Source organism: Rattus norvegicus, chromosome 4, assembly GCF_021556685.1.
Source record: "Rattus norvegicus strain SHRSP/BbbUtx chromosome 4, alternate assembly SHRSP_T2T, whole genome shotgun sequence".
NCBI classification, from domain to species: Eukaryota; Metazoa; Chordata; class Mammalia; order Rodentia; family Muridae; genus Rattus; species Rattus norvegicus.
This window is the reverse complement of record NC_141537.1, coordinates 155,982,747-156,001,687: the sequence shown is the minus strand read 5'-3', so window position 1 is coordinate 156,001,687 and position 18,941 is coordinate 155,982,747. Positions and strand designations below refer to the sequence as shown.

The 18,941-nt window shown below is 39.8% G+C and overlaps 1 protein-coding gene across 8 annotated transcripts in view; it reads right to left on the bottom strand.

Annotated features, from left to right (window-relative positions):
- The window catches only part of Cecr2 (CECR2, histone acetyl-lysine reader), a 108,143-nt gene that overhangs the window by 47,506 nt on the left and 41,696 nt on the right, over positions 1 to 18,941 (bottom strand). For all 8 annotated transcript variants that reach the window (XM_087658890.1, XM_087658891.1, XM_087658893.1 and 5 more), the window contains exon 2: positions 4,552 to 4,646. In XM_087658890.1, coding sequence (XP_087515016.1) covers positions 4,552 to 4,646 — 95 coding nt within the window. The remainder of the gene's footprint in view (positions 1 to 4,551; positions 4,647 to 18,941) is intronic.

Below are 18,941 nucleotides of genomic sequence, written 5' to 3'. Positions count from 1 at the left end.
TAACCACTGAGCCATCTCTCCAGCCCCAGAACATGTATCTTAACATACAGTGGTAAAATGGGATCAGTGGTAGCAGGATTTTAAGTATCTGTATGGAAGTGACCAACTGTTAAAAAAAAAAAAAAAAAAAAAAAAAAAAGCAAGCTTTCTTGGTGGCTGGAGAGATGGCTCAGCAGTAAAGGGCACTGGCTGCTCTTCCACAGGACCTGAGTTCAATTACCAGAAACCATGTGGTGACTCATAACTATCTATAATCCCATGAAAAGCCATTTTTCGTAATTTTTTTTCTATCTCTTTACTTACAGAGATCAAATCTAAGGTTCCAACATGCAAGGTGAGTGCTGGATCACCAAACTATATCTTCAAGTTTTAAAACTACACTTTTTAGTTAGCAATAAACAGATTCCTGAACATGCCCGACATACACATCCTGAAGCAGAAGGCTGAACTTGAACTCCTGGACAATTACAGATATGATCTGAAAACTTTAACTAAAGCTTTATTCTCTTAGACACAAAGGATTTCTAAATTAAACAGATCTAATTAGACTGAAGAGTCTCACTACGTTCCACTGTGGTCTTCATAAAGTTCAGCTTAGATGAGCTGGTATAGAATACAACAAACATGGGGGAGGAGAGAGGACTGGGCGACTTGGATGTATGCACATTTGATTTGTTGTAATCTCCTCAGTTACAGAAATCAATTTCCAAGCATACGCATGGTTTGTGTCTATAATCCAGCACTCAGGAGGCTGAGGCAGAAGGATTGTAGTGAGTCAGAGGCCACCCAGGTGTACTCTATCGGGGGTGGGAGATAGGGGAGATAAAGTACGAGATGGTAACTGAAATTCTTTGCATGACTGCTACAGTCTAAGTTGCAGTTAAGCTTGGGATGAAAAGCTGTCTAATGTAGAGACAGTCCAGTCGGGTGTGTGGTAAAGCAGGACAGTGAATGCTTCAGAGGAAATCATGTATTTTCACATCATGTTATATATACTGTAAGTACCTTCAAGTAAACATGTATACTCATCAACTGTTGAAGACAGTAATGCTAATTAATTAGAACCATTGCTAGAGTTTGAAATGTAAGAAATTTAGGCACACATCACTGTATCAGAACATAGTTGCTAAAGAGTCCTTGATTTAATTCTCAGTACCAAAAACTCTGGGCATGGTTATGTACACAAGTAACCCTAACACTCAAATCCAAATCATCCTCCTCGGCCATCTGGAGTTCAGCCTGGGCTTTATGTGACTCTGCAAAAGGAACCAAAACAATGACCCGATTCGGCCTGACAAAATGTCTAGATTATGCTTTGTTTTTGAAGCAGTCTGAGAGACAAGAAAGGTTTTTATGTTCTTGAAAATAGCATTTTAAGCATGTTATTCTAGATATATTTTATATTTAATGACTTGTTGTGTTAGATATTAGTTTATGGTAGTAAAGAAAAGACTGAAGAATAAAGACAACTTTATTCTTTTTTTTTTTTTTTTGGTTCTTTTTTTCGGAGCTGGGGACCGAACCCAGGGCCTTGCGCTTCCTAGGTAAGCGCTCTACCACTGAGCTAAATCCCCAGCCCCGACAACTTTATTCTTGATCAAGAGGATGTGCTGCAGAGGAGGAAACACACCTAGACAAGGAAGTGAGTGCAGTTGGGTTTTAATCCAAGTGAGATGGTGACTTTTCTACTGAAGGTTTCCAGTCTCATTCTGGACCTCAGGCTGACCTTAAGCTCTCAGGGAACCTCTTACCTTGGTCTACACAGTGCTGGGATAGATGTGAGCCATGATGTCCACCTATATTCTTATTCCTCTGCAAATTTTGTGATAACTGTCTACTTGCAATGATAAAAATAATAATGTAATTAATGTAATGTAATGTAGACATCCAGCCCTCATACTAGCATAAAGCTGTATGCTCCAGCAGAGCCAGTAGAATGTTCTGCTCAGTCCCCAGATAGGTTTAAAGGGCATCATGTTCAAAGCTAATGAAAATTATCTCGTTTTCCAAAGATGTTTCAAAGATTAAAAGCAAAAACAAAACAAAACAAAACAAAAAAAATACCCAGTTGCTTCTGTGGTGGCAATCTGCTGGATTGACAATTTTTTTATAAAAACATTTTGTTTACATTTATTTATGTGTATTTATGTTTTGCCTGTATATATGTTCTCTATACCAAGTGTGCCTAGAGCCAGAAAAGGCCAAATGAGGGCATCAGAACCTCGAGAACTTCAAGTTTCAGATAGCTGTTTGGCCACTGTGGATACTGGAATCAAACCTGTGTCTTCTGAGAAAATATCCAGTGTTCTTGGTCAGTAAGCTGTATCCCATTAACAAAACCTTAAGTAGGTAATTCTTTTAACTGAATGAACTGCCAGAAACAAAAGATCCATTAGATACCTAGTGAATTTAGTATAAAGCTATTCATTGTAACACCCTTATTGTAGTTAAAAAAAATGTCAACCTAACAGACTTGACTATATGATAATCAAATCATATTTAGAGAAAAGGTAGTGACAAGTTAAAGTATTGCTATAACAAACATAACTGTAAGTATGAAAATATAAAACCATATACAAGTGAGCTTTAAAATGAATAAATGCCAGTGGGCATGGTAGATCATGACTTTAATCCCATAACTTGGGAAACAAAGGCAGATGAACTGATTGCAAGTTTGAGGTCAGTTTTGCCACCGAGTGAGACACTGGCGATGATGGTACTGGTGCTGGTGGTAGTGTTCACTTTAATCTCTCTGACAAAACACACAATTTAAAAATGCATTAAGTCTAAAGTTTAAGATAGTGCTGGGCTGGAGAGATGGCTCAGCAGTTAAGGGCACTGACTGCTCTTCCAGAGGTCCTGAGTTCAATTCTCAGCAACCACATGGTCGCTCACAACCATCTGTAATAGGATCTGATGACCTTTTCTGATGTGTCTGAAGACAGTACAGTGTACTCATATATAATAAATAAATCTTTAAAAAAAAAAAAAAAAGATAGTGCTACACATATACTTTACTCAAAATGGGCATCAGAGCACCAGGTGGGGGCACACTCCTTTAATCCTGCACTCATGAGGCAGAGACAGGCAGGTGGATCTCAACCTGCCTCAAAATAATAAAATAAAAACAAACACAGGGGAAGGGCAAACAAACAAACACAAAGGTTCCCTCTTAAACCCATGAAGTACTGTGGAGACAATAGCCAAGTGTTTTTAGGGCTAGCAGTATAACTCAAGGAGAGAACATGCTTAGCATAACTAGGCCACAAGAGCTGATTCCTATCACACTTCCTGAAAGAAACTTACTAGCAATGCCTCAGACAGAGCAAACCAGATTTCCACACATGAGCTAGTGAGGACACTTAATGCATTCCATGAATTAACCCGCCACCTTACCAATGACCACAAAATTTCACCCAAAAGTCAGTACAGCATGTTTGTGGATATCACAAAAATAAACCCGCCATGCAGGCTGACATGAAAAGTCAGAAAACTACTTTCAGGATGACAATGCTGGTGGTGTTGAATGACTGTAATTCCAGCACTGGTTGGTTGGTTGGTTTTTCAAGACAGTGTTTCTCACAAATCCACCTGCCTCTGCGTCCCAAGTGCTGGGATTAATGGCAAATGCCACCAATGCCTGGCCAATTCTAGCACTTGTCCTCCCTGAACTACAGAGGTGGGGCCAGCAACTCTCAGACCGACACTCTGAATAACACTGTCTATCTCTTTCAGCAGATATGAAGGTTTCCTTACATATTAACACCAGGCCTAATTTACCAGTGTAGCACATTGGTTAACTAGGACAAAATGATGTGAAACATTTTTTTAATAAAAAATATTGTATTTTCAAATTATGTATTTATATGGGTGTGTCTACAGAGGGGATCCGAGTTCTGGGAACTAGAGTTACAAGAAGGTGTGTGTCACCCAAAGTGCACGCTCCTGTAAGTATGTGCTCTAAAGCCCTGAGCCACCTCTCCAGTCTTTAACTACTTGAAAATATAAACTGAACACCTACATTGTTTCAAAAGGCCCAAAGATTAGGCAGGGCAGCCGGGTAATTGGCTTCTGGTTGAGTCTGTCCTATTTTGTTCCAACTTGGATCAAATCAAAGGAAAGCTGATGACCCATGTCTACAGACAGGTACCTGGGAAGCTGAAGCAGAAAGATCTCACAAGCTCAGGAGTTCTATGCCAGCCTTGGCAACACAGACTCAGACTCAAAGCAAAGTGAAGAAAAGAGCTTGTGTTCTTGTACTTGTCCACACAGATAACATCTGCCCTCACATCTCAACAGGACTGGAAAGCTGTCTACTTTTATGCTACAGCATGAAAGAACCAGACTCCAAGTTAATTCTGTTACTGTACTAGTTATGGGAACAGAAGACATACAAGTCTCAGGAATGTAGTGGCACCCGATTTTAATTTGTTAGCCAATATTTTTATTATGTACTAGCAATGCTGATTTTTGCTTGTTACAGGAGAGTAGAGCTACCAAAGCAGCAGGTTAATGGGTTACTGTGCAAGAAGTAAGACCAGGATTACTCACGTGATGTCTCTTCGCTGGTAACAGCCTTGAAGCAGGCAGGCAATCAGATCACTGATAAAATCCACGTCATCTCTGTGAAGAGCTGCCTCTAACTCCTGAGAGAGGAAAGAGAGAGAAAGAGATCAGAGATTTGTTTAAATGCACTGTCCCTCCTCAGCATCTTCAGACTGCAAACAACAGAATAATTACTGAAAATAAAGGACTGTCATAAACAGTGCTGCCCTTCTTCTCGTGTATACTCTCAGAGGGACAACAAGTGTTTAGCATTCTAGTTTATTTCCTTCATTGCTTACTAATTCCCATTCCCTTCTATCTACTTTCTTCACACTGAAATTACTTAATATTTGCTTTAATGAACTGATGCTAATTGTATAATCAAATATGCCACACCACAGTGTGTGCCCTCACACATACATATGCAATGTGACCAGGCAGAAGGTTGTTGAGATGTCTTTTCCAGTTGTTTCTCCACCTTAATTTATGAGACAAGGTCTCCCACTGAAACTGGAGATTGCCAGACTGAACCTGGATCCCTGTCTCCCCAGCGTGAGGGTTGTACAAGTATCTCCCCAGCTGACTACATATGTCCTGGAGATTCAAACTCAAGTCTTCATACTTGCATAGCAAAGCACTTTACAGAATAAGTCACTTCCTTAGCCCCTTGCTTCATATTTTAATGACAATGAGGACTACAGAAGCAGCAAACGACTGATTATAAATTAGTCTCCATTTACCACAACGGCTTTAAGGAATACTATGTTTTGAATGAAACAGCACTGGGTGAATGCAGTATGGCTCTATTTAAATGACTGATGAAAGCAGATTGCTAGAATAAGATTATTCTTACATCATCTGGGAAAATGTGAGGTAATGACTGTTAATAGTCCTAAGTGAAGAACATTCGCTTGCCCTGAAAGTTCAGGTGGAAGCTTCAGAAGACAGCTGATCTCCAAACAGAATTTAGAAATTAAGAGATGGGCCAATGGACAAAACGTAGAAGTGAGAAATACCAGTAATCTTTTTTCTCTTTTCAATCCTTTAATACAAAAATATTCTCTGAAGTGATGTATTAAACTTTTGGGTACCTTATCTCAAAAGCATGACATGTGACTTTGGATCTCAACAATTACATGGGTGTGTGTGTGTGTGTGTGTGTGTGTGTGTGTGTGTGTGTGTGTTACACAATGTGAACAGTCTGTTTCTAGTATAGAGAAATAATGAACTTTTTATGCAATCTAATGAATTGTTTATTTATTATTTTAAAGTCCTAAATTGGAAAGTCTTTCTTTTTCAAAATGCAATGGGCTATTTGAGACTCTAAAAACAAACAAAAACCAAAACAAACCACCACCAACAACAACAACAACAACAACAACAACAGGTTCATGGTTTAAACATGTTCCCAGGCCAAGATTCCAAATAAATGGCCAGTTGTTCTGACCAGTAAAAGGTTCCAGGCTATTCACTTGAGAGGAAATCAGAACCCAGGGAAGCTTAAGCTGTAAGGTAAATTACAGGTCATACATTTCAACTCTCTCAGCAAATAGCTAGGCCTACAATCTCAATGCTTGAGCAGAATAAAACATTCAAGGCCAGTCTGGGCTCCAATAGCAATATGATTTCCAAAACGAGTCTCAAAGAATGACTTTTCCAAGTCTGTAAAACAATGACAGAGGAAGGGGTGGGGGGGAGACCTAGTTACCCAGCACAGTATTCTTGAGCAAACAAAGCTACCTTACCTCTCCTTCTCCCTTATTAACATTCTGCTTTAGAAAGACTCAATGGGGTCAGCAAGATGACTCAAAGGGAAAAGGCACTTGCTGCTCAAGCCAGAATTCCATCTTCAGGAGCCATGTGAAGGTGTTCTCTCCTCTTCACATGCACGCCACACACAATCATTAATAAAAATGGAGGTACTCCTTCTTAGCATCCTGACACCAGAACCAAGTAGTAGTGTGTTGCCAGCAAAGCCATAGATAGGGAGCCATCAGCCCACACCAACCAGAGGCAGGACCAAAACATCTTCAAGGAGGAGACAAACCTCTGAAGGGCAATAAAAGACCAGGCTCCAGACAGACAACTCAGTGGGTGTCTCCCAGCAAATCTCATTTCACCACAAGAGCCACATAGCAACAAGGGACACTTCTAGAGACTGTGTGTGTGTCCCACTAAGCACCCCTGTCTCTGACGCAGGTGAATGTTGAGTGTCTGGCACCCTGGTTGATCTTGCTAAGCACAAATAAGGCTATGACCAGTTAGCCTCAGTAGTTCTAAAAGAACATTGCCCTCAAAAAGCATTTGCTGTGGAGCCAGCATTCCCCCCGTCCTTCCCCGACGTGTGAGTTCGGGACATGGCTGTCTGCTGTGCACTAGACAACTTGTACTACCCAACCAATGCTGTTTCCTTTTCCCTGAAGTGTACTGTGTAAACAATAAACTTCATGTAAGTCATGTTCAAGACACTTGTCTTTACAATTTTACAAATGTTCCCAGATGACTTCCACTTTGTGGTCCTACCACCAAAATGCCACAGCTACATTAACATACTGTAACACACACTTCTATGGGATTTACTATGTCCCCTTGTCCTCCACACTGACCAAAACATAACTGAGTCAAGCTCTTTTGTGCTGGAGATGGAACCCAAGACCTTCATTATAGACAAAAGCTCACCACTGGGCTATATATACCCACAGCTCTACTTGTGAACTTCTACAGTGCCAGAGAATGCTTCTCTTCTTTTCCAGAGAATGCTAGGTCGAGAGTTATTAAAGCTAGACTCAGTGATCCACACCTTCAATGCCAGCACCTAGGAGGCAGAGCTAGGCAAGCCAGTGCTACACACTGAAAACTTGTTTCCTTCAACCCCTCCTTTATCCTCTCCTGTAGGTAACAGAGTCCCAGCAGTCTGTACCAATAGATGAACCAAAGACACTACAGTGAAACATGCCTTTCTTTCACTCTATGGTAGAATGGACAGTAAGAATGTTAGAGGAGAAAACAAAAGAACAGAGAAACCATTTTAATTATGCAGAACAAAAGAGCCAGCTTGGTTAACCTTTTCCACGTTAGTTTAATGGTATAGAATCTCAGACATGAAAAAGTTCTGGAGATGTGTGTCACATCCACGTGAACACACTTAGCACTACTAAAATGTGCACTCAAATGGTAGCAGCAAGTACTACTGAACTGAACTTAAAAACAGCTAATAGGGATATCATTTTAATAGTTTAATTTTAAAATTTGTTGCCAAAATTTAAAATATCAATAGAAAAATATTGCTAAATTGAGCTAAGTAATATGGAGCAGTATGTTCTGACATATGTAAATAATACAGGTCGTCCTCCTTACAAAGACAGTTTGAACAAACATTTAAGAGATAAAACTATCTATCTTCTTCAAAATTCACAAGTTTCTGAACAGAAATTGAAATTCTCTTTAACTCCCAGCCCACCATGTTCATGCTCTAATAAAGCTGCCTACAAAGAACTACTTGGAAATCCAGGTTATTCAAAGCCTTATTATTTAAGGTTTCAACCTAGAGCTTAAGTCTTAAGACTAAGGCAGCAAGAGAGCCTTCTAAACATCTCCACCCCAACCTTTTCCTTTCCCTTTCTCACTTTCTCTCCTACTCTTTTGTATCTCCCTTTCACTGTGTGCAATGAACTGTGAGTACCGAAATGTGACCTTTGCCAAGATGCTCAGGGGCAGAAGAGGAAGGGAAAGGAAACAGCAGAAAAGGCAGCAGAGCGACAGAGAGAAGGGAACCTTGTTCCCATCCACTCTGCAGCTTCAGAGAGTAGGTGAAGAGAGTAACAGGATTTGCCCCTCTTGCAGCTGTCGTCACAGCTCATTAGTGAAAAGCCTGATCAATGCCCCCCCACTTTCCCTGCCCTGGAGAACAATCTTTCCACCGTGCAATGGCTGCTGGGGAAGAGTGCAAGCTGAGCAAGGACAGCCCACACTACTGGGCAATGAATGGAAAGGAACACAAAGTGGGGCTTTTTAGCACACTTACAGAAAAGTATTCTTAACTGCTTATTTCTAAAGTCCTGCCTGCTAAACAAGAACGTGACTATATAGACAGTCTAAAGATAGGATATCCCTAAATCCCTCTCTTAAACAACACTGATATTTTCTCTTGCCTGCTGGGATGTTCCTGTTCCTTGTATAAATTTTCTTTAATCTTACTAAAAGAGGTGGTAGAAAAATCTTCTACTTCTAAATAAGGAGGACGATCATAAATCTGCATAATTGTCTATCAATCACAATCATGCTTTGAATTCATTAAAGACAGAAAAGTAGTAACAAACAAAAACATCTTAAAGAATAGGCTGTTTGTTGCATTAACTTTTTTAGAGCTAAAATCCTTCTAATGTGCATATGGATCAAAGACGATGTAGGATCTGGGTCAGATCTGCTCCTGTGTAAGAACAGATCCACTTCTGCACAAAGGGATGCTCAGCAGGCCCCACGAAGGGCTCTCCCAGCTGCTGTCCAAGAGAGAATGCCTGGAGTGTAAGCTCAGAATGCTGGAAGAAAAAAGCACGCTGGTCTCCAGAAGGCACCCCTGACTTTGACAGCTGATGCTTTCTCACTTGGTATAAATTAATTTAATCCCAAAGGCATGTGCCATGCCAATTTAGACTGAAAAGTATAAATCAGATAGAGTGCCTATAATGCTCAGGGACCTGGAACCAGCTATAAACATTTTTAGTTGGCCCAGCAGCTTATCCTGTATACTTCTAAAGGCTGAGGGTTTGTTTTGCTGTTTTGCTGTAATCATTTTTTTTTCCTCATGAAGCAGAATGGATCTAAAATAACCTTCCCTCAAAGTTGAATGCAACTCTAAAACACCAATTTCACTGGAAAACATTAATTATACCAACAAACAAAGTAAACCTAGAGTGCAAGTTTCTATAAATATGTGCAATATCAGAGAGGGGAGGGTAAAGGAGGAGGTGAGCAGGGAGGAGCAGGCGATTCCTGCAGCTCCGTGGAACGTCCAGACTACTTACAGGCCAGAAAGTGTTTCATCTGTCATGTTCTAGGAGGCTAGGACACTGGGCAAGCATGGCCATGCAGAGAAGAACTCTGGAAAAACAGGTTCCTGACTAGCCATACCCAACTTCTGCTACCAGGGACTAGGATGGGATGTCGAGATTTCATGACTACAGTCAGTTTTCCAATTAGGGCATGTGGGGCAGCTGGTCCTATCACCCAGGGGCAGGATACAGGAAACTACAGGGTAAAAATGGCACAGCTTCCTGAACAGTCTTACTTTGCCTTTGTTTTGACTGTTGGTCCTAGCAGCAGGGGAAGGTATTCTTAATTAGATTATTTGCATAAAATTAGTTAAAGGAGGAGACTGTCAGAGAACTACTTCTGGAAGCTACTTCAAATGACAGTCCAAGCATCAGAAACTATTGGTCTTCTCTGTCCTCAACCAGGACTCACCACTCCCCTTTTTTGCGGGTGGGGAGATGGAGGGTGGGTAGGGGTGAGGGCAGGGGGCATTTAGATAAGAGTGGCTTGGGGGCTGGGGATTTAGCTCAGTGGTAGAGCGCTTACCTAGGAAGCGCAAGGCCCTGGGTTCGGTCCCCAGCTCCGAAAAAAAGAACCAAAAAAAAAAAAAAAAAAAAAAAAAGAGTGGCTTGGAGATGGAATAGTGATAAAAACTATGGCTTGAGGCTGGAGAGATGGTTCAGAAGTTAACAGCATAAACTGCTCTTGCAGAAGAGCAGCAATACTGAGAAGCTTACAGACAGCTCCAAGGAATCCAATGCCTCCCCCTCTGGCTTCAGTGGGCACCTGTCCTCTTGTGTACACACCCCAGTGCAGATAAATACACATACACATTATTAAAAAGAAAATTATTCTTTTAAAAAACCATTGGCTTTTGAAGGAAAGATTAATCGACCCTGAAAGGTTAATGTAGACATTGGCAGGACCTGTTGTCAGGGAGGGAGACTTGAGTTCTGGGAAAAAGAGTTAGGATGATATGCTGAAAGGATGAAAATGGACATGAAAGAAATGAAGACACCTCAGAAGTAGAGTCTTCAGCTTTTTACAATTAAGCGTAGGTAGGAAAAAAATCAATTAAGTTTTAAACAAGTTGTAATTTGATCAACAATATATAAGGGCTAGAGGGGTGGTTCAGTGAGTGAGTGTATTTGCTACACACTCCTGACCCCTGCAGTCATGTAGAAATGCTGGGTGCCATTTGGCCATATAATTTGTAATCCCGGTGGGATTTTTCTTGGTGTGGTGCATACATTTAGACTGCTGGTGTTTGATGGCTGAGACGCAGGAAGTCTGCCTTAGAGGAAGAGATGGAGAGTTATGTCTTCTTCTGGCCTTCTGTATGCAAACCCACATGTACATAAACAGACTAATAAATAATGCTAAAAAGAGAAAGAGAGACAGAGAGAGCTCCTTCCTACCACCTATGTAGCAAGGGATCTATCCAGAATAGGAAACAGGCAATAAATATTTTCAATTCCAAGTGATGGATACCCCGAAACTCCGAGGGACAGTCAGGATGCTGATGTGGAGATGAAGAAAAGTTCATCAAAACCCTCATTAACAAGACACTCTGAGAAAACTATAGGCAATATCTAAGAACGAAATGTTAAGTTGTTTTTTAAATTAGTAATAGACTATATTTAAACATTGACCCCTTTGAGTTGGATTATCTTAAAATCTTGTTAGAGAGATAGAATATTAAAGTTAATTAACCCCTATAGTATGAGTTCTCTTTGAAAAAATTATCAGAATCCAAAGGGGATAAAGATAAACTTCATGCTATCAATAGTGCAAAATCGCAAGATAAAGAACCTGCTAGTGTTTACCCAACCTTGCCCTTGGGGAGAGACATTTTATTGTGGGGGACAAATATTTCATCAGCTCTGGGAGAAACTATTCCCTCCTGGGTGGGTTAGCTGGTGGATCTTGATGTTAAAAACCTGGTGAGTGTTGTACGGCAGCTGTGGACATTAAGGCCATGAAAACCTATGTAACTTTAAATATATAAAATGTTATTCTGACATTTATGGCCTATGGGCATTGCAAAATGGCTGAGGGCTACATTTAGTAATCTGAAAACAAGCATAACAAGATAAGAAACTAGTCCAGAATTTGAACGTGAAGACGATCACAGAGGGACAAAGGGTAAACAAAAAGGTGTAATTTGGTATAAAAGGTATAAATGGATAAAGAGAGGAGAAAGGACACAAAGAGTTTCCACAACTGAAGTCCAGGCTCCAAAGTCACTTACCAACATTCACTGAAGGTGCTAACATTTTTCCCAGTATTTTTTTTGGCTTCTCTTGGCTACATTCAATAAAGAAAAATGCTTTGGATCATACATTGAATATACAAACACTGTATCTGTGTAATTTTCTTCCTTTTTTTAAAAGATGTATTTATTATGTCTAAAGCATTCTGCCTACGTGTACACCTGCATACCAGAAAAGGACACCAGATCTCATTATAGATGGTTATGAGCAATCATGTGGTTTCTGGGAATTGAACTCAGGAATTCTGGGAGAGTAGACAATGTTCTTAACTTCTGATCCAATTCTCCAGCCTGTGTAATTTTCATATCCAACACCACATAAAAGCAAAAAAAAAAAAAAAGCCCTCACATAATCTTAATGATGCAGCCTGACAGGATGGGCAAGAGTACATGCCTGATGAGTGGGGTTCAAACCCAGACTCCATAGGAGAGAACCATTCTCCTGTGCAGAGCCACCACCTACACACAAAACAATAAACAAAGAAATACCAAAACTGTATGCCAAAATTGTCCTTAAAGAATGCTAACTATGTAGCAGCTCATCCTGATAGTCCTTCAAAATTGCTGGACAGGACTCAAGTGTGTACTCACTAATAAAGAATCTAAGTAATAAAACTTCATTAATTTATAAAATTAGATATATACATCTATCCATCTACCTATCAATCAATCATATGTGCCATGATATCTGCACATGTATGGAGCTGAGGGGACAATTTACAGTAATCCATTTTCTCCTGGCATCATGTTGGTCCCAGGGATCAAACTTGGGTTGTAAAGCTTAGGAGCAAAAGATCTTTGTCCATTTAGCCAGGATCTCACTACATAGCTTTGGCTAACCAACTACTCACTATGTAGATCAGATTGGCCTTGAACTCTGCCTGCCTCTGCCTTCTGCGAGCTGAAATTAAAGGAATGTAGCACCACATTCAACTCACCTACCTCTTACTAAAGGGAAATTAAATTACATTCAGAGCATATCCCAGCTATCAATATTAATAATCTGACTTCCCAGAACCAACATAGCAGCTAACAATCAACTCCGTGTTTGAGAGGATCTAATACCCTCTTCTGGTCTCCTGCAGCTCCAGGCACACATAAAAAAAGGACAAGAAATTCCTTACACAGTATTCAAAATTGTTCTTCAGGGTGATCAACAGTAGTAACCCATTTATGCACTATTTATTTATCAACGTAGAGGTCAAAGGACAATTTTTAGTAATTGGTTCTCTCTTTTCCACTATGTAAATGTCAGGGATGGAAGTCAGACTTTTTATTTTTGCCCAAAAATACCTTCTATGAGTAGAAAAATCTGACAGCAGGACTAGTAATTTCTTGAGTCCTGCTTAGACTCTCTCTGTGACGGTGAGTGACTTGTGAGCAATTATAGTGCATCCCTCATACTTGCTATTGCCCCAGCACACCGAAGTTTCCAATAGCTGCCTTTCTGTGACAATGTTGGGCAAGTAGTGCTTCATGAAAGTTCTAAGTATAATGAGAAGCCTATGGCTCTAGGGCAACAATGAAACCCAGGGGCTGAAGCATTTGAAGTTGAACGGAATCCATTTGGAGCAGAGGCACCACTGAGGAAGCTTTCCTGGCAGAAAGCCTTTTGTCAGTCACAGTTTATTTACTACAGAGACCTTCTGAAAAATTATGCTAGATTTGCTATTTTGTGTGCTTAAGATATATGTTCGTGTGAGGGATGTGTGTGGAGCCAACAGGACAACTTGGAAAGGTCCATTTCTCTCCTTCCACTATATAGGTTCCAAGGATTGGACTTTTGAGTTATCAACCCTGGGTGCAACCACCTTTAATTAATTAGGAGACATCTTGCTGGCTCATAAGAAACTCCTGAATACTACATAGTAACAATTGGGATTTGTTAAAACTGCTATATAGTAACAAATGGGACTTGTGAAGACTATCTACAAAATTTATAAGTTATAAGCTATTCATTTAATACGTGTGTTTCCCTGAACCAGTTTATGAGCACCAGGTATGTGCAGGAGTCCTCAGAACTGGAAATGACATATGGTTGTAAGACACGTTGTATTAACAACGAGGTACAAATCAACTGCAAAAGCTTCTAACAGTGAGCTTACATCATTAAGAATGTTTTAATTATGGAAGATATGTATATAAAAAAGTATATCCTTAAAGCAATTTACAAACATCTCAGCATTACTGAGTGCCCAGCTGCTTAGAATGCTTGAATCCTTGAACTCAATGCAAAATTGGATGAGGTATAAACAAAGCACTCATACAACCAGGTGGAAGAAGCTCCTGGACCAGTTAGCCTTGGGTACACAGTGCAAACAACAAATCCTATTTCTAGATAGAGAGAAGACTCAGCAGTTATAAGCACTTGATGCTGAGAATGGGGGTGGGGTGTGTGTCAATTCCAGGACTCACATGGGGGTTTATACCTGCTTTTGGCTCCAGTTCCAGGAAATCTAGAGCCCTCTTCAGACCTCCTCAAATAAATGTACAGTACACTTACATACATGCAGGCAAAACAGTTAGGGGTGGGGGTTTGTTATGAAACAGATTCCTGGTGGCCAGAACTGTGACTCTTCTATCTGTATGTTCTTGCCTCTTTCTTCTACAACGAAGCAGCACACATTGTCCTAACTTAGGTCTCTTGTTCAATGAAATCAATGCCTTTGTGTTTTGTTCAAAACTATACTAGAGGGGTTGGGGATTTAGCTCAGTGGTAGAGCACTTGCCTAGCAAGCACAAGGCCCTGGGTTCGGTCCCCAGCTCCAAAAAAAAAAGAAAAAAAAAGAAAAAAAAACTATACTAGAAATTTATACTGTGTAATGAGTTAAAGAACTGCAACAAATGGTTAATGGTAGCAAAGAATAGCACAAAATAAAAAGATAAAACCTTAATACATTGAAAAAACCCACAAAGATCAAATCAATACTTTTTTCTTTGTGTTAAGTAAGAATATATTGTTTCTGTGGAATAATATTTTTAGGGTATTTATTTACTGGATGAGGGTCTTCTCACCTGAAAGAATATTTCTACTTGTCTTGATATACCTAATACAGTAAACTGGAGTGTATTCTTACTAGTAAATAAACCCCCTTTGGTTTTGGTACAGGAAGAAGAAATTTATAGCTTGGCCTTAGCTTGCTCTGATTAGTTCTACGTATTAAAAGCAGAGCCAAGTTTTGTGTAAAGAAGACAATATTAGTATTTCTGTAATGCCTCCTGTGGATGGGTTCATGTCCACTTTGGTGATGCTTTTTACCAGCTATAATAAAGAACGGCTTATTTACTTTCTCATATTGCAGCTAAAGAATTAACTCTCTATATTAATGAGCAACAGCCACACTGTCTGTAATCAACCATGAAAGCAAACTGCAAAACAAAAACATGGAAAAGTGACAAATGTGGGACTGGCTTTAGCTCCATAGGAAACCATCTAAGCAGATGCAAGATCTATCTTATGTCCAGCATAGGTTACCTGGTAAGTGTAGGAGCAGAATAAATCTTTTGCTGCAATTTGTATGAACAACCTTGGTTTTGGTGATAGAACTGTTACTAAACAGTTGAATAACATTTGTTTTCTCTTGTCTCAGATTTCAAAATGTTTTCTTAGGAATTTTTCTGCCAATGTCAACATTTATACATTTTCTCCTGTATTCATATTGTCTGTCAGCTTGTCTATCAAGAGACTATAAAAACTCCTGAATAGAGGTGGAGTCCACTAACGTGAGGTAGAACAAAAAACAGGCAAGAGAGCAGGAGGAATAAGAGGCTGCCTAGAAATGGCTCTAGAGAGCTCTAAGTCCAAATAAATAAGGAGGGTTACACTGCTCAAAAAAGTCAAGCTTTCCTTTTAGTCATTCTATTTGCAAAACCAACAGTCTCTTAAGGCTTCCCTTCTCTTGGGCAGATCGGCAAATTCCAAATTTGAGTGAGTTTGATCATGATTTTTCAGTAATTTATCACTATTTGTCCTCTGATTCTGGACAGACTATACAAAATTTTTGCTACCTACAGGATGCCTGCCCTTCTTCATTTAAAGCAGAAACAGTTTTGTTCCCAACACTCAAGAGGATAGAGAACGATAAATCACAATGAGTTTAAGGTCAACCTGGCCTACACAGCAAGATCCAGGACAGTCAGACAGAGTTGCATTGGAAGACCTTATCACAAAGCAAAGTGAAACCGTTTTTATTCATCAAGTGTGCTTGGGTACGTGAGTGCCCATATGGAGGCTAGGACAACCTTCTGGGGTTGCTCTTCTTCCACTACCGGGATGGATCAGTAATCCTGTTGATTATAGGGAATCAGGTTGTCAGGCTTGGCAGTCCTCTTTACCCACTGAGCCATCTCTCTGGCCCTTTGCCTTTCTGAATCTTCCAAGATTTACAAGAATCCAAACAGAATTTTTAACAGAAAAAGTACCCCAAGTAGTATTACCAATTGGTAGAATAAAGCATGTAAAACTTAGCTTAAAGCACACTAGGTCTAACTTGATGCCCAACTTCTGTCTTTTTTCTTCATGTCTTACAGATATGCAGATTTATAAGCCCATTAGGTGAAACCAAAAGCCACCATTCCCGTCTTTTTACTTGGGTGGGGGAGCTCAAACAAATATGCTTGTCTGGAAACCACTGGGTACCCCAAGTCAAAAGAGAAAAAGAACATTTGCTGGGTAGCTCAAGACTGGCTTCCCATTCACCTCCTGCTTTAGCTTCCTTAGCACCGGGTAACACTGTGGCCCCCATGTCCAGCTTCCAATCTGCACTTTAAAATGAAGCATTAGAATCTTTCATACTGAAACAAGGGGAATGTGCACCCCTGCTTCCAGAGCCAGTCTCTCAGCCTGTGACAGTCTCCCAGTATAACTCACAGAGCACCTGTGCCTCCGCCTTCTTAGTCCAGTGCTGCTGCCCTGACTGGACTCTGATAGCCTCATGTAAATGCTATTACTTGCATAAGCTATATTTTTTTTAATTAGAGGAATATCTGTGTAAGTATATGCCAATGTCCTAGATTAATAACTACAAATGAAAAGAAAGGCACATTAGAAATGAAACAGAAGTTGGGAAAGAGGGATGGATGAGAAGGAAAGGAAAAAGGGAGTGGGGCAAAATTATTCTTGCTCCATTCATATTTAAGAGAGAAAGATTCCTGTTTTGTTTATTAAAAACAAGGCAACAACTTGTTTTGCTTGGGTGTTTTTGGTTTTGCTTCTGAAATAGGCTAGACCACAGCTTCTTAAACTATAGTCTCATCCTCATACAGGGCTAGATAACTGAGGGTGGGGTGTTAAAAACTGTGGGTCTTGTTCCCATGCAGGAATGCATAATTGAAAGTGGGGGTTGGAAAAACTTGGGCAATAGTTAAAGGTTTCTGAATGGATAGTTAATAAAAAATTCAAAAAAGCAAACACATCAAGTCTGAGGCAGTGCTCAGCTGTAGTTCATTCTGTGACTGCACTGTGGTCTTGGTTCTGAGCACATAGCATGTGTACTCTGCATGGGTGCCATGTAACTAACACCAAGCAGACAAAGGCTTCCTGAAATGTTTCATCTCAAGACTACTGCATGTTATGAACTACAGTGCTTTTATGGCACAAAATGAACTTTTCTGCTCTTTCGTTGTTTGCTTTCTAAAGACAGAGTCTCACAATATAACTAACTGTCCTGGAACTCACTACACAGAACAGGCACTCCGAATCACCTGCCTCTGCCTCCCAACACCTCAAGTTTTCTGCTCTTACAGAAACATAATGGTTTAATTACAGAAAACAAGGATTTAACATTTCCTACTATCTATAATTCCTCAGCATAGAAGTGCCAAATTAGTACAGCAATGGGTTGTGTTATGTTAGAATACTTGATTTTAAAATTTGGGTTTCCAGTTTAAATTTCACTTTAAAAAATTGTTAAGACTGCTAGGCATGATGGCATACACTTTTAATCCTCACATTCAGGAGGCAGAGGCAGGTGGTTCTCTGTGAATTCCAAGGCCAACCTGGTTTATGCATGAGTTCCAGGTCCCTTGTGGCTACATAGTAAAATTTTGTTTAAAGTAAGATTTTGGCAGAAAAATTGAAATACTGGGCAAATGAGTGAGATTAAAAATGTTAATTCATCATGTAAAAATAGGCAAGTCAGTCAAATTCATTAGTATATGAATGATTTTGTGTTTACTAAATGGTAAGATATGTATACTAAAACACTATCTTACATTTCTTTACGGTTTATTAACAGTAAATGTTTGACTTGTATATCTAGTTTTTATTTATATATCCAAGTCATATTAAAATTTACTGGGTGTAAAGCAATCCTGAGTGGGAAAAGTCTAAGAAGCAATAAATTAGACAACTGTAAGGAAACAGGCAAACCTCAAGTGAAGTTAAGGACGACGTATCACAGAACTTTCGTACAGCAGGACACCATGCCAATGGAGATGACCACTAAAGGTCTGTACTTCATTACAATGACATCCTCCATCTCATAGCCTTGGGAACTGCCAGCACGCACCTGAAGCCCACCACACACAGGAAATCTTTAGAGGCTTGCTTAGGGTGCATACATATAGAAAAGGGACATAGTGTTTTAGGAAAAAAAAAATCACAACCATTTCCTGAAATTCTCTAACGTTTCCCACCTTAACTCATAACTGATTTCCATTAAGGCTTGCCCCAAGTCAAGCAACTCTTGCCAATCCCACCACTCCCCACCTGCTATTCAAGACCTACCTTTGCTATGATAAATCCCCCTAAAGCCTTACTTTGTCTCATCTCTGTATTTTCTTTGATAGAGACAGAAATCTGGACACAATGACTACATTTATGTATAACTATCTTTAAGAACTTCTCTTGACTTCTGCCACAAATATTTCCATATTAAAAATGCTATGTCTGGGGTTGGGGATTTAGGTCAGTGGTAGAGGCTCTGGGTTCAGTCCTCAGCTCTGGAAAAAAATAAAAAAGTTATGTTTGTGAACAATAAAGTATTCAAAAACCAGGTTACGTCAAGAAAGCACACTGAATATGAAAATTTTGTTTTAGCACCAGGGCTGCAGTGATTAGAGTGCTGGCTTTAGTAAATATTATAATCTCAGA